Source organism: Acinonyx jubatus, chromosome B2 (genome assembly GCF_027475565.1).
Source record: "Acinonyx jubatus isolate Ajub_Pintada_27869175 chromosome B2, VMU_Ajub_asm_v1.0, whole genome shotgun sequence".
Classification (NCBI taxonomy): Eukaryota; Metazoa; Chordata; class Mammalia; order Carnivora; family Felidae; genus Acinonyx; species Acinonyx jubatus.
In genome coordinates this window covers 63,996,355-64,012,951 of record NC_069385.1, presented here as the reverse complement: position 1 = coordinate 64,012,951, position 16,597 = coordinate 63,996,355, and the positions used below count along the sequence as shown (strand labels likewise).

The 16,597-nt window shown below is 39.4% G+C and overlaps 1 protein-coding gene across 14 annotated transcripts in view; it reads left to right on the top strand.

The window, feature by feature from the left end:
• KLHL32 (kelch like family member 32) overlaps positions 1-16,597 on the top strand; it is a 241,943-nt gene that overhangs the window by 47,080 nt on the left and 178,266 nt on the right. For 12 of the 14 annotated variants that reach the window (XR_008298452.1, XM_053222451.1, XM_027057227.2 and 9 more), the window contains 2 exons: positions 46-121; positions 8,246-8,426. Coding sequence is in view for 13 of the 14 variants with exons in the window: in XM_053222451.1 (XP_053078426.1) it covers positions 99-121; positions 8,246-8,426 (204 nt within the window). In the remaining variant the exon portion in view is untranslated. The other 2 variants (XM_053222450.1, XM_015077790.3) reach the window with 2 other exon arrangements.

Genomic DNA, 16,597 nt, shown 5'->3' with positions numbered 1-16,597 from the left:
TTGCCTTTAGCTCACTGTGCTTTTCTTTCTTGTCTTTTTATTCAGCTGGAATGCTTGCAAACTGCTAAGGCTGAGATCCTGAGGAACCCAGCTGGAGAATGCCGTCTGAACGCTGCCTGAGGTTGGGCCTGTAGGATGCTTCCTTGCTTGGTGTAGTGAACCCCGAAATAGTTACCCTGCACATCCCAGGGCTTAGTACAGAGCAAGGCTCAAGACGTATTTGAAGGAATTAAGTAAACCAGTTAGAGTGTGTATGAGTTTAGTGTCATAGCACATGGGTTAACCACTGTGATCTATTTACGGGTCAAACCTAGGTACATCTCATGGTTCTTTGAATGATACTGTTTATATTTTTTTATTTGGAATGTTTAAAAAAAAGAATACTTTTATAAAGGTAGATGACTTAAAAAAGAATCAGAAAACTATACTTGTATAGATATCACCATCATCCCCTGTAAAGCAGTCATTCTGGGGAGTATGATATGTATTCTCAAAATACTCTCAACATTCTTCTAATAATTCATTTATTTAACAGATATTTATTGAGCCAAGCACTGTACTTGATTCAGAGGATCCAGCCATGGATAAAAGAGAGAAGGTTCCTGCCTTTATAAAACATATATTCAATGGAGGAAACCGATATCTAACAAATCACACCCAGTAACAATGCAGATATAATTGTGAAAAGTGCTCTGAAGGAAAAGTATAGGGTTGATAGAATGACGAAGTGTCTTCCTGAAGAAGTGGTCTGTAATTTGAGCACTGATGCGTGGGGTGACATGGGGAAATGCTCTGGGGCAGGAAGGAACTTGGCACATACCCAAACCTGTGGATGCAGTCAAGAAGAAGACACAGGGCATTTTTTTGAATATTTAAAGTGGATGCAAGTCTTTATCATCCTCTGAGGAAACAGTCAAAAGGATCTTCAGAGCAAAAAATGAGAGGTGTGAAACAGAGGAGATTCTTTTTATTAATTAAGAATTGTCTATGTCTATGGAATAATGAGACTGCCTTTCTTCCATAACTCTGTAACTATTAGAGTTGACCGGTTCCAAAAATATGTTCAGACATGGAAGGAGGCATTGTTACAGCCGGTCCAGTGCTGCTTTACTCCCCAGAGCCAGTCCGTTGCTCTACATCAGCGTTTCTTAGTGGGGGATGGTTTTGCTCTCAGTGTACATTGTGCAATGTCTGGCAACATTTTTGGTAGTCACTGGAGTTGGGGATGCTATTGGCATCTGGTCAGTCGATGGTAGGGATCCTGCTGAACATCTCACAATATGCAGGATGGCTCCCCATAGTAGATTACGATCTGGCCCCAAATGTTCATTTCACTGAGGTTGAGAAATCCTGCTCCAGATGTGGCATCCAGCCTATACAGGCACATAGAGACCATGGTATCTGTCTGCCACCACCTCAGCCAAGTGATTTATTTGTAACTACCAGGATCTATGTGCTTTTTTCTCAAAATTGTTTTTTACTTTAAATCTACCATCTCTGCTTTTATTGATCCACTCTGACCCCTCTGCCACCTGTCCTCCACTGCACCATCATCTCCGTAATGGTCTTTCCTTCTCAGCTATGATTCACAGCTCTCCCTTCCCCACCTTCCAGACTTCCCTTGTTCCCTGAGGAACTGTTGCACTGTGATTGTCTGCTCTGCTGTATAATCTCCTTACCCTGAAAGCCTCCCTTCCCCTCCTGACTTCACTGAGACCTGTCCTCTCCTGAGGCCCACTTGGAGCCCTGCTAAGAGCCCTCCTCACATCTCATGTATTTGGGGGGATAGGTAGAGAGATTGTTGTCACCTGGGACGTGGTTTTGCTTCTCCATCATTACTCTTCAAGTTGGTTGTCTGAGAAGGCAACGATAACAAAATACAACAGAGACATGCTCATTCTGATGCTCTTCAACTCTCTCTCTCTCTTTCTCCCTTTCCCTCCTCTCTCCTCTCTCCTCTGCACTATAGTTAGGGTCATTTCCCCTCATTTACTGAGCATTTGGCACCCAGATTACAGTGTTCTTCCTCATCACAAACCTATTGCAATTTCCCAGTGTCCTCAGTGTCTGCAAGGAGGATCCGTCCAACTTGGTGGCCTCAGATCTTCAACCTGCTTATCTCCAAAAACCTTGTTCTACTGAGACATCAACTCCCATGGTCACACCTTGGACCTTGTATCCCAGTAGTTGCTCTGTTTGTGATACCACTACATCAGCCACTTTACTCTTACCAGGATCTCCTCTCCGTCTAGCCTTCCCTCACTGTGGTTGTACTTCGACCTCCTTGCAGTGTCTCATCTACTGGCCTTGCTACTTTCTACCAACACATCATCCCCTTCTTTCCCTCATTTCCCTTCTGATCCAGTTTAGATTCTATAACTTTTATTTTTTATTTTTATTTTTTAAATTTTATTTTATTTTTTTAATGTTTATTTTTGAGAGAGAGAGAGAGAGAGCACACAAGCAGGGAAGGGGCAGAGAGAGAGGGAGACACAGAATCTGAAACAGGCTCCAGCCTCTGAGCCCAGTGTGAGGCTTGAACCCATGAACTATGAGATCATGATCTGAGACAAAGTTGGATGCTTAACTGACTGAGTCATCTATTCTCTACAACTCTTTAAATCCTTGATTTCTCTTGCTTCCTGTATTTTTGATGCATTTTCCTGACAAAATTCCAACCCAGATGAACCCAGATATCCATGTTTCCTTGCCTACATTGCCTAGTGGAGATAGTTCCACTAAATCTTTATATTTAACAAACCAAAAAAATGCTAAGAGTTTGAATATGTGTTCCTGGTATGCCTGTTTCCTTCCTCCTGCTACTCAAAGGGCAGTCCTTTTCCACCACGGAGCCCATCCCTCCTTCTGTATTTTGAATACTGTCTTTATTAACTTCCTACCAACCTTTCGCTGTTGATTGTGTCTGCACTGTGTTCTGGAGACAGAGCTGTGTTTCTGTTACCCTCTCTATGTAGATGAGTCCCAGATTTACACTTCTAGCCAAGCCTCTCTCTGAGCTGCAGACCTTGTCCTTCCTTGTTCTCAAGGTTTTGACCCTTGACATACAGTTGTGAGCACCATGCTTCCTCCTACCACGGATCCCAGAACTTGCTCTCCCCTACCTGGAAAACTCTTTTTGCCACAGTAGCTCCTTCTCATCCTTCATCCCCCAGCTCCAGAATTATTGCTTCTGGGAGGCCAAATTATTTGCTTAGTGTGTAACTGCCTTGCTAAACTCAATGTTCGACAAGGGCTGCTAACAAGTTTGATTTGTTCACCATTTTATCTCTAGTATCTAGCATGGCACCTGGATAGGATAAATGTTTATTGAGTGAATGAATGAAGGGAGGAATGAAACAAAACTATTCATTTATAATTAAGTCCCTCTCTGTATAATCTTTATTACTTCTTAATCATTCTCTAACATATTGTGTCTTCTTTGCTTATTATTTTGGCCATTGCTATTAATTGTTAGCATTCATTTTAAAGTATGTAAAAATTATAAAGTGTTCTATAAAAAAGAAAAATTAAGTTCCATTATGGAGTTAATAGTCTGCTTACTAAAATAAATAGGGCTGTTTTAATATTGATGTATTTAATTTGTATAGAAATATTTTGATCGTAGAATTGAAGTGATTAGGGTACTCACCTGATAATTTATCAATAGACTGAATTGAGATAATCATGAATAATTCTAGCACTATCATTTTTTTTTTTTGGTCCAGTCTTCTGTTTTTTGTGTGGTCTGTTTAAGAAATGAAACTCTTCATGCTACTTGACTGCTTTTGATTTGTATTTGATATCTTATTGGTAGCCTCACTTGAAATCTACTTGCATATATTTTGTGTATCTAAATACTAGGTAAGCATTGATAGAGAAATTGACTTGAATTTTAAAATTTGAAATGCAAATGTTTAAAAACCAGATAGCTGTTTTGGAATTTACATGTTAAAAACTTAGTAAACTCAGTCAAAATTTACTTTATGAAAATGAGACCCTGTGAGAGTTCTGTGATCAAAAATGTTAACTCTGTCAACTGCAAATAGTGATTTGCACTATGGTAGAGCTTCATCTGAGTAGGGTGTACCATGTTATCAACATCATGTTCTGCATTTGATTTTTTAGTTTTTGCTATCAAATCCAGAATGAAAGTTACAGACTTGAAGTCATGAATAGTCCTGTGCCGTGAGACCTCATTTATTTATCTCCGTTACTGAATGCTGACATATGGTCAAATGGCTGTATCCTGTCATCACTAAAACGCAGTCTGCTGCTTCAAGAGTGGGGGCTTCCCATGTTGTACCCACAGAGGCTGTGTCCTGTAGAACTTATGGAGTTCAGGTGGAAAGGAATGAGGGACATGTCCCCTAGGAACTTGTACACCGTCCAGTAGGACCATGTTGCGAACCATATGTATAATTAAAATTTTCAAGTAGTTACTTTTAAAAGAAATAAAAAGAAACAGGTAAAATAAATTTAACTAGTTTATTTTTAATCAGTATACCCCAAATATTATTATTTCGATATGTAATTAATATAAAAATACTAATGAGATATTTTGCATTCTTTTTTCATACTACATCTGACATTGAGAGCATTTTACACTCACAACACATCTCAGTTTGGACTACCCACATTTCCAGTGGTTAGTAACCACCTGTAGCTCATGGCTATTGTATTGGACAGTGTAGTTTTAGGGGATCCCTCAGAGGAAAGACTTTTGGGGTTGCCCTGGGGAAGCCAGGTCACCTTCTGCCCTTACCTGTAAGTTTTAAGGTGGCAACATTGCTTCCACAGTCGACCTTTCCCAATTTTAGGATGACACTCAAATCTGTATACCCTTGGCAAATGTGCCTCATGTTTTATGTGTTTTTTTTTTCCCAGTAATTTAGGAAGTTTTGGGAATATTCTATTCCTTCCTTCTTCATTGTTTCCCACATAACAGAGGGACGTTGTTGGGAAGCTTAGTATGCCAATTTGATATAAATTATAGATGTCAATGCAGCCATGTGCAAGCATGTATCTGCTCCCCATCTTAATTCAGACATGGTACTTAATGGTCTCTGATTCACCCCCTTCCTTGTTTATGATTATTGACTTCATCAGATGGGCCTGCCTCTTTCCAGCTGTGTTCTGTGGCCACACAGGCCTTAACATTTAGAGGGTTGAAGTCTCTTGCAGGTTTATATCTGAGAGTTGAGTGGGAAGTTACTTTCAGAATACAATAAAGAATTGTTGATTAATAGGCCTTTATTTCTTGCCAAATGTTGGAGTATTTGTTTCTGCTTTTGAAGATTCCTAACATATTGGTTCCAAAATATTTGGAATCTTGTGCCAAGTGTTGCCTTAAATATTTAGCATGTTGTTTTCTTTAAGCTTGAATATTTCAAGCCCAGCTGAATGATCCTGTGAAATTATGCAGCATCACCATTGTTTCAGAGCTGAGCCCTTTATCTTTTGCCAAATTTCAGTTTACAGCTGCTCTTTCCCTGGCAAGATGTATTCACTGTCAATAGATATCTGAAATGCAAATACTGATTCAGTCTTGATAATAAGGACATAAATTGTGGCACTATATTTGGGAAATGAATAAGGAAACACTTGAAGGCAATTATTTTAACATATTCTACTGTTCTACAAATGAAATTTTAAAATATATTTATTTAGCATTTAAAGTGATATTAAAAGGGAGAAATGAGTGTATCTAATAAGTTGTCTATGAGTATTTCAAATAAGTAAAAATTGGAATCTGTTTTTCTATCTCCAAACTTATCTTAGTTGCAGTGCAAAGATAAATATTTTTGAAGCCTGATTTTAGATATTTCTTACAACTATTTCCTGTTATTATCTTCATGTGTATTCTTTTTAAAAGGCAGCTTTGATTTTGAGATAACTATGCATAATATAAATACAAAGTTAGTATAGACTTTGTGACCTTTTACCCCTGCGATCAGAGATTTTTTAGATCTTTTTCACAGCTTGCCATTTTGTTTTGTTTTGTCTTTATCTTGTTTTTTAAGCAGGAGGCTGAATTACAGTATTGTGTTCTTGGTGATAGGTGCTCAAAATACATGATCTTGGACCTTTGGTTTTGTCATCTGTAGAATAGAGATAATAATGCCTGCCTCATAGGGTTGTGATGATGATTAAGTGAATTAATAATTATAAATCACTAAGAATAATTCATGGAACATAGGAAGACTGTAAAATATATAAAAATGTCATCCTTTTAGGAAAGATTTTTCAAAAATTATCCTAAAGCTTTACTTTAGCTGATGTAATATTTCTTTTACTATTTCCTCATTTCTTTAATTGAGTAATGCTAATTCATCTCCATTCTAGGCTTTGCATAGAAATTTGCGTTAAAAGTTACCTATGCTTCTGAATGTGGTTTTCAGTTACTGATTTTAAATGTGGATAGCTAGAGCTGCTAGATGAATATTCGATGACAGTAACCATTTCAAAACTCACTGCTGCATTCCAACTGAAAATAATCTTCCCACCTTCCCACAAGAACTTCCTATATCATCACCTCCTGTCAAGTTTTTTTTTTCTTTCAGTAGTTCTGACATTTCTGAGGCTCCCCAGTCAGAAATGTCCAATAAAACTTATAGGCTGTTCTCTGCATTTCATAGGAAGCATTTGTTTCACCTTAAAGTGGAACAGTCTGTGTCGAACTGCGGTTTACAAGCCAACTGGCACCACAGGCCGGACAGAGCTTTGTTAAATAAACTAAGCATGCAGACTAGGCCAGTGGCGACTCCCCAGCTTCCCTGAGCGGTTCTTTCACATTCAGAGGGGAGAATTGGATGCAGCAGTTGTCAGGATAGGAGGGACGATCCTCAGTCATCCCCATGGTATCTTCACTCAGCTTCAAGAGGAGTCCGAAGGCCAGAAACAGGGCTCGATGGCCCTTGTTCTCATTCTGGGAGTAACTTGTGACTGGTGCCGCTCACCAATCCTGGTCTGATGTCAGTTCTGAGATTTTAGAGCACTGTGGAGACTGTATTCATAGATGTAGGCTGGAATTGTTCAGAGCTATCTACACAGTCAATGTATGGCCTTACTTCTACATGATTTTGGGAAGATCTGGGGTTTCACTTAGGAGTTTTTTTGTTGTTGTTGTTTATTTTTGAGAGAGAGAGAGAAAGAGAGAGGGCACAGCATGAGAGGAGCAGAGAAAGAGGGAGACAAAGAATCTGAAGCAGGCTTCAGGCTCTGAGGTGTCAGCACAGGGCCCGACACGGGGCTCAAACTCACAAACCATGAGATCATGACTTGAGCCGAAGTCAGAGGCTCAACCAACTGAGTCACCCAGGTACCCCACACCTAGGAGTCCTAAAGGACATAGGATGAATATTTTAAAATGGGGTAAGGAGTGAAGGGCTAAGTTTCACAATGAGTAAATGTAACAGTTTCAAAAAATAGAACAGCAAATAAAACTGTATGGTCATTTCTAAGTCTAGTACAGTGACCACATATATTTTACTTTCAGCCTTAGATGTTTTTCATTTACGATGACATTTCTTTTGATGTTCCCCCATGATACATGATTTCCCAAGTTTAATAATCACCTGCTATTGTTTATTCATTGCTTTTTACATGAGATAGTCAGTGGAAGCCCCTTTTTTCTCTAATCAACATTTAGTCAGTTTTGTTTTATTAATTATTGTAGTATTGTGACCTCTGGGAAGACTTACTAACTTCCCGTATCTCTGGTGAGTCTTTTAGGTCCCGTGGATTCTGTGCTAGATCAGTGCATGGTGGTGATGATGTTCTGAGCTTGCACCACCCCACATAGTGGTACAGAACTAGAGAAGGAATCAGAGACTCAGGAAGGGGGTCATAGAGGGGAGAGAGTCACATATATACACACATACAGGTACACATCCAGAGAAAGCTTTGCACTCAGAGATGTACATGTATTGAGGGGACAGAGGCCAGAATCAGAGGCTCACTGGTCCACAGACATGGACCATACACAGACAGATGGACACACACAAAAACACAAATCCAGAAAGAAAAGCACTGGTAGGAAAGAGAAAGATACCCTGAGGGGGTGAGGAAAAGAGAAAAGGAGAGCAGGGGAGTAGTAGAGAGGAGGGAAACGGAATCACAAAGGTCACATTCTTGTAGTGTGCTGCGATCTACGCTCCCTACACAGGTGCTGAAGGAGTGAGGGGGCACCAGGGACAGCAGGGGCTGGTGGGAGAAAGCATGTTGACACGATTGCTCTCTTTTGTAGTATTCAAGAAATGCTGACAGGCCAGAGGCTCTGCCACTCGGAATCTCACAATGATAGCGTCTTGGCAGCGCTGAATCAACAGAGAAGTGACGGCATCCTCTGTGACGTCACCCTGATTGCTGAGGAACAGAAATTCCATGCTCACAAGGCAGTCCTAGCAGCATGCAGTGACTATTTCCGGGTAAGTTGGGGTAGTTTGTTAAACGGAGGATGACAAAGTTTCCTGAAGTGTCCTGCATCCATCAGTCAGATGACGGTCACCGGAGTTGTGAATGTTGGGGACCTTTCCTGAACAGAATAAGATTGGGGTTGCAGTGGGATCCTCCCTGGCTTGGTCATCTGGATGTCCCTCTAGTGGAGAGCAGATCTCTCTTTTGCTTCTGAACTGAGGGGTATTTGATACTTTACCACCATAAGGCAGTGTGGCATTACAGTGCGCCATAATGCAGTGTGAACTGGGGGATAGGATGTATCTAGATCCAGGATCAGAAGGACAATCTGTAAAACAGTTTGTTAAAATTTAAAGTGCTCGTAAATCTATGTAGCGTTTCTGTTTTGTTTTTTTTTTTCTATGCATGCTCTTGTCTTCATGCTTTCCAACTGTTTGCTCCAGAGACAGAGATACAATTGGCCTAATGGACGTTTATGGTTGTTAAGTGTGTGTTGCTGAAGGCATGTGGTCTTGTTTAGTAGAACTTTAGGGTGCGATTTTCAGTGGCTTATGAGATACAGTGGTATGTTTGTTGCTTTATTTTATTTTATTTTATTTTATTTTATTTTATTTTATTTATTTCCAGTATAATTAACATACAGTGTAATACTAGTTTCAGGTGTATAATATAGTGATTCAGCACTTCCATACATTACCCAGTGCTCATCACAAGTATGCTCCTTAATCCCTATCACCCGTTTAACTCCTCCCCCGCCCGCCACCCACCTCCCCTCTGGTAACCATCAGTTTGCACTTCATAGTTAAGAGTCTGTTTCTTAGTTTGTGTGTGTGTCTCTCTCTCTGCACCCCCCCCAACCAGGATTGATTGTTTTGTTTCTTATATTCCCCATATGAGTTAAATCATATAGTATTGTCTTTCCCTGACTGACTTATTTTACTTAGCATTGTACTTTCTTGCTGTATCCATGTCAATTTATGTTTATTGCTTTTTTGAAGATTAAAATATGCAGTATGGTTGTAGCTAACTAAATACCATTTATTTAGTACTTCCTATGATTTAAATGATAGAAAAAGGACTTTGTATGCATATCTCATATAAATGAGAATAGAAATTAATTGTGAATTTTTTTTGGTTTCTCTTGCCAAGGTCTCAAAGTGTTATAGAAACCAACTTGGGCCCATGGGCAATTTGTTGGTTTTATTTGTTTTTTTTTGTTGTTGTTGTTGTTGGTTTTATTTGTATAATTCCAGTCATAATCTTGGTTTTACTTTTTTTGTTTTTATTTTATTTTATTTTCATAATCTTGGTTTTAATGTTTAAGAGACAATATCAACTGCACTCAGTTGCCAACTAGCAAGTAAAAAAATTTTCAAAAATGCCAAATCATAAAAGAAAATCTTTTTTAAAAAGTGTTTTAAATATGATGAAACCCAGTAATATAGAGGATCTAGAGGGAAATACTTGAAATGTCTATAAATTAAAAGAAGGAATAATTTTCAACTGTAGAAATGAAGCAGAATATCTGAAAAGTGACCTTTTAGTTCCATTAAAATAGTGTTACATTTTATACACTGACGCATCAGGCATTAATCTTCCAGAAAGGCTATATTATTCAGGGAGCTTTTCAAACAACATATTTTGGGTTGTTCTATACAATACATACACGTGGGGCCCCTGGTTGGCTCAGTCGGTTAAGCATCTGACTTCGGCTCAGGTCACAGTCTCAGGATTTGTGAGCTTGATCACCACATTGGGTGAGCTCAATCCCCACTTCAAGATTCTCTCTTGATTCCTCTCTCTCTCCCACTCTCTCTGCCCCTCATGGGACTCTCTCTCTTTTTCCCTCTGCCCCTTGCTCACTCACGCTCTCTCTCTCAAAAAATAAAAAAAAAAGCGGGGGGGGGCTCCTGGATGGGTCAGTCAGTTAAGCGTCCAACTCTTGGTTTCAGCTCAGGTCGTAATCTTGTGGTTCGTGAGTTCAAGCCCCACATAGGGCTCCATGCTGATAGTGTGGAGACTGCTTGGGATTCTTTGTCTGTCTCGTTCTGCCCCTCCCCTGCTCACACTTTCTCTGTCTCTCTCAAAATAAATAAATAAACTTAAAAATATATATATATATAGCATGTGCACATTATATAATAATATAATGTAGTAAGTTTTGTCTTCCTTTAGACCATAATTTAGCCCCTCCTATTACTTAGCTTCTCTTCTCTTAGGTCTCTGCTGGTTGGCTTTTTAATTTAATTTTGGGAGACGGTTTGATTGTGTGTGTGTGTGTGTGTGTGTGTGTGTGTGTGTGTGTGTGTAAGAGAGAAAGTGTGTGAGCAAGTGCATGCTACTTACTGGCCTTGAACAGTGTTTGCTGCTACTCCCAGTCTTTGATCTCTTATCACAATGCCCCTGATACTCTGGTAGGTTACGTGAAGAGTGCCTCCTTTATAATACCTGTGTTACAAAGCTCATGAAGAAAGTTTCATTATTCCCATCATGCAGATAAGAAAACCAAAGTGCAGTATGTTTAAATAACCCACCCGAGGATCGCCAGATATTAGGTAGAAGAGCTGATTTTCACGCACTGGAGCATGTTTCCTTGAGTACAAGAAGTTGTGCTTTATTCCTTCAATCATGTGACCTGCTAGAATCATACACTGTTCTTTCAAGCTCACAACCTGCTTGTGAGATGAAAGTTAAGTGACTTTTGTAGTCAGTGTTCAGATGGAGAAACCAAAACAAAGCTGGAACAGTTGGCACTTTTAACTCTTTTCTAGGCACAGTGTTGAGTGCTGGAGTTACAATGTTTAACCAGACGTAGACCAAGCTCCATGGAATTTGTAATATAGATAAAATACTAGAGGTAGTTTTTGCGTTGTATTCTGCCTCTTTTGTTAGCTTTTGTGACCCCCAAACCTAGAAGCTGAATAGTTCCTCTGGTCTGTCAGCTCTAATAATCAATGGTGGATTCATTCTCACATCAGCAGTTAACTGGACTGTTGACTAGAGGCTGGATGACCTAATTTGGCCTTGTTGGTAGGTCTGGTGATTGTGAGGCTCTTCGCTGGGGTTTTAGGGGACAGTGGGCATGTATTTCACACAAATAGGCTAGCCTGGGCTTTTTCACATGACAACTAAGTTCTAAAAATGGCATGAGGGTAAGTCTCAATGTATAGGTACTTTTCAGTCTCTCTCTTTGTGTCATGTTTTCTGATGTCCCATTGGCCAAGGAAGCCCCATGGCCAAGCCCAGAATCAATGTAAGAGAGTATATACCAAAGGGCATAGATGCAGGAAGGGAATGAATTTATTGCCATTTTTGCAACTGTTTGCTATCAAGAATTGTCAAGACCGAGATTTTACCATACTTGTAAGCCAGTAAGATAGCCTATGACTAGATGCTGGTAGAAGGCACAAGACTCCAAAGTTAGAGACGAAGGACAGTTTAACACTCCTAGCAACCAGTCTGTGAGTCTTAGCGTATTTGCACATATTCCCTGAGCCTCAGTTCTCGCAAGTGACATGAAGAGGGCCAGCTTCCGTTACCACGCGCAAAATGAGCTACATTTATCAGAGAGGATTGTTGAGTTCAGGCAACCCAAATCTTTTATAATGGGTAGGAAACATGTCTGGTTTTTGTTCTGGAGGGACAAATTATTATTCTAGACAGGAAGCATGCCTATCCTTTGCTCTGTAAAGAGACACTGTGTCTTCCAGGATTGCAAGCAAAACTGCCCTTTATTCCAAAGAGAGACACCAGTGTGTCATCCCAAAGCTGTTTGCTATAGAAACATCCTTGGAAAGAAAGTTCAGAACAAAGGACAGTCTGTGCCTCACTCACAATACATGCATAAATATAAGAGAATCATGCAGAATTGTCTTCCAACAACCACATGCCCTAAACTAGAATTATGTTTGTGTTCCCTGTGTCTTATGCTGTACCACAGTGAAACACCTGGAAACAGTCTTCCTGCTATAAAAATTTCTGTATCTCTCACTTTTACAATGTTGCCTCAGGCTTAGTACACAATAAATATTTATTAAGTGAGTGAGGAAATGTCTTCTAATTATCACAGAATTCCATGTATATTTCAATTCTTAATATCCTGAAGACAAAAGAGATGCAAATTATCGATGGATTTTTCTTTCTAGTGTCATCTGTTCAAGTTAATTAAGTACTTTGATATAAATTAGACTGTGGTACTTTGCATTTCGACATCTGGAAGATTATTTGACTCTAAAGTAATTGTTTTGATTCAGGAATGGCAGTACCGTAAGAGTGCGAAGGCCCAAGTTTTGATGTAAACTGCTTCTTTACATTGATCTGAGAGTTGGTATCAGCTCTTGTCGCTTAAAGTGTAAATAATGAGCAGTTGAGCACAAAGTACTATAGCTTCCTGTGATTATCAACATTTAAAAAAAAGTGAAAACATTCTTCAGTCAAGTAGTAAAATTATTTCAAAAAATAAAAATTAGGTTTAATAACAGCAGTGTAGGTACAACATGGCCGTAGTCAAATGCTATAACTGAGTCAGACTAGGGACTTCTTTTCTGAGTATAAATCGGTGGTGGAAGGAAGAAAGGGAAGAGCTTAGGAGTCAGGGCTGAGTTCGAATACAGCGGCAGGGACTGTGTCTCTCTGTTCACCGTTGTTTCCCAGAGTGCTCAGAAAATAGGTGCTATTCTAATTAATATTTGTTGGGATGTTCATCCTCTTTGCTGTCTATTCTCTGAGCATAGGTGAGTCATCTTACTCCTGTGAACCTGTGTTTTTTCATCTGTAAATTGGCAATTATAAAGCACAACTCTCAGAATGGCTTAATATAGAGATTTAAATAAGATAAGGTAAAGAATGTACTAAGCACTGTATCTGAAACACAGTAGATGTTCTGTGAGCATTAGCTGTTCAACCTGGTCATGTTCTGCCTAGCTACTTGTGGGAAGAGATAAGAGTTCATCGTTGGGCTCACCTAGTTGCAGGCTCACTCACCTTTTAAGGGGTCAGAATGACTTTTTGGTTCTATCCTTTCACATCTTTTAATTTTCTGAATCTGACCCCTCCTTGCTGCTTGCTTAGAACATTCTAGTTCTATCCAACTTTTCTCCTCTACCAGCTGTCCCTTCATAAACCATTGTGCAGATGACTGAGTGGTTAGCTCTCGCTCCCCTGCTCAGGTCCTCCAGAGCTCCTCACTTGCACATTTGCCAGACTCCTGGAGTGTGCCTTCATGCTGTGCTATTATCTTCCATCTTCGTCTTTGTCCTCCCATCTGTTCATCTAACGTTGCAAACATACTCCATTACACCTTTCCACTTTCCAGCCTTGCCAATGACCAATCTTTCCACCCCAACCTCCTACTCACCTCTTACTTTACCCTGTCTTCCAAGGTTTATCACAACCAACAAGTGTGAAGTCTTTCATGAAGTCTTATCCTTTCTACCCTCTTCCACCTCCCTAAAATCATATTCAAGGCCCCATTTTTCTGAAACCTTAGAACTGTAGATTTTCTCTCTCAAGGAATTAAAGATCGAGAGAATGAAAGGACAGCCTATGGAATGGGGAGAAAATATACACATCTATCTGTTAAGGCATTAATAGCCAATATATATAAGGAACTCATGCGACTCAGTAGTAAAAAAAATAAGTAAAAATATAAATAAATAAATAAATAAATAAATAAATAAATAAATAAATAAATAAATACTATGATTAAGAAATGGGCAAAGGATCTGAATAGATATTTTTCCAAAGAAGATAAACAAATGGCCAACAGGTACATGAGCATGAGCAGGTGTAAGCTCAGCATCACTCATCATCAGGAAAATGCAAATCAAAACCACAATGAGATATCACCTCACACCTGTTAGGATGGCTGTTAACAAGGCATGAAATAACAAGTGTTGGCAAGGATGTGGAGAAAAGGGAACACTTCTGCATTGCTGGAAGGAATGTAAATTGGTTAGCTACTACAGAAAACAATATGGAGGTTCCTCAAAAAATTAAAATGAGTTTATTTATTTTTGCTTGTGTGAGAGAGAGAGACAGAGAGACAGAGAGAGTGGGGAAGGGGCAGAAAGAAAGGGGGACAGAGGATCCAAAGTAGGCTCTGTGCTGACAGCACAGAGCCCGAAGTGGGGCCCAAACTCATGAACTGTGAGGTCATGACCTGAGCCGAAGGTGGACACTTAACCAATTGAGCCACCCAGGCACCTCTGGAGGTTCCTCAAAAGATTAAAAAAATTGAACTACCATATTGTCCAATAATCCCACATCTGGTTATATAGTGAACGTAAATGAAATCAGGATCTTAAAGATATATCTCCCATGTTCATTGCAGCATTATTCATAATAGCCAAGATATGGAAACAATCTAAGTGTCTGTCCACAGATTAATGGATAAAGAAAATGTGGGGTGTGTGTGTGTGTACCCATGAGAAAGAGGGAAATCCTGTTATTTGTAACAACATGGATGAACCATGAGAGCATTAAGCTAAGTGAAACAAATCATGTAGAGAAAAACAAATATTGTATGATCTCACTTACAGAAACAGAAGGTAGAATGGTGGTTTCCAGGGACTGGGCAGTGGGGGTGAAATGGGGATATGTTGGCAAAGGGTGTACATTTCCAGTTATGAGATAAATAAGCTCTGGGGATCTAGTTACCGCATGGTGACTACAGTTAACAATATTGTATCATAGACTTGAAAGTTGCTGAAAGACTAGATCTTACAAGTCCTTACTACACACACACACACACACACACACACACACACACACACACACACACAGGAAAAGGTAACTGTGAAGTGATGCATGTATTAACTAACCTTATTGTGGTAATCATTTTGTGATATATGTGTGTATTAAATCATCACGTTGTATGCCTTAAACTTACACAGTGTTAATGTTAATTATATCTCAAAGCTGGAAAATTCCTTTAAAAGGAATTTAAGATTATATATCGTGGTTGCAGCCTCTTTCACTAGGAGCTTTTCTCAGAAGGACTGTGATTAGCTGAGGGCTAATCAAGTCCATCAAAGTGCTGTTGAACAAAGTCAAATGAGGAGGTATTGAACCAGAGGTAGCAGGAGAAAATTAGGGTCTTGTGATCTAGAGTGTGTGTGTATGTGAGAGAGGTGGGAAGAGTCAGCCCCTTACCCTCCTCCCTGTGGCACCCCACTCTGACTGGGGACACAAAAGTTACAGAGCCCCAGTGTGGGCAGCCCTGGGCTGTGGGCCACCCTGCAGCTTCTGGAGGCTGTTGTTTAACATTTGATATCTGCAGCTTCAATCTCCATGAACGCCTACACTTTCTGGCCAAGGAAGCAGATGTCTTGACTGTCTAACATAGCTTCGCATATGTGATGGTAAAGTGATTCAAATATGACATTTTGGAAACTTAAATATTTGAGCATCATTTTCCATTAGAGCCTGAGTATGCTCTGCCTATCTAATTTGTAGTTTTAAGAGAAAAGGATAAAGCCATGATTTAAAAAAAAAAAAAACTATGTTCCATGTATTTTATAATCAAATTCTCCAGTCACTATTTGATTAAAATGGCATAAAAGACTATTAAAAGAGTATATGATGTATAATTAGAAATAAATGTTTTCCAAATTCAATAAGCATTTGTTATATTCCTGCTATTTTCTAGACAGAATAAATTTATGGTCTGGTAGGAGAGAACAAATAACTTCAGTATGTGTAATTAGTATTAGAAGTTTGGTATGATGTTTTGGGGCTTGAGGCTTTTTTTCCCCTCTTCCTCTCTCTGGCATTCTCAGTCAGTAATAACAATAATCATAACTACTATTAATTGAGTATTTACTGTACTACAGGCAGTTACTGTAAGTGCTTTATGTGTATCAACTCATTTTATCCTCTAAAGACACCTATAAGATGGGTATTACTATCATCATCATCATCATCATCATCATCATCATCATCATCATCTCCATTTTAAAAATAAGGGAAAGGAGGCTTAAATTGAAATAACTGACCCATGAGGCATGGGGAGTGGTTAAGTAAGAGCGGATGAAGGCCTGACCTACACGAGGAGCAGATGGGGGAGAGAAGAAGACCTATAAGGAGTGTTTGCTGGAGGTAGAATAGCTGGGACACACCAGGTAAAATCTGAGGGGGGTGGTGCGATAGATGGTGAGAGAGAGGAAAGACTCAGGAATGAATG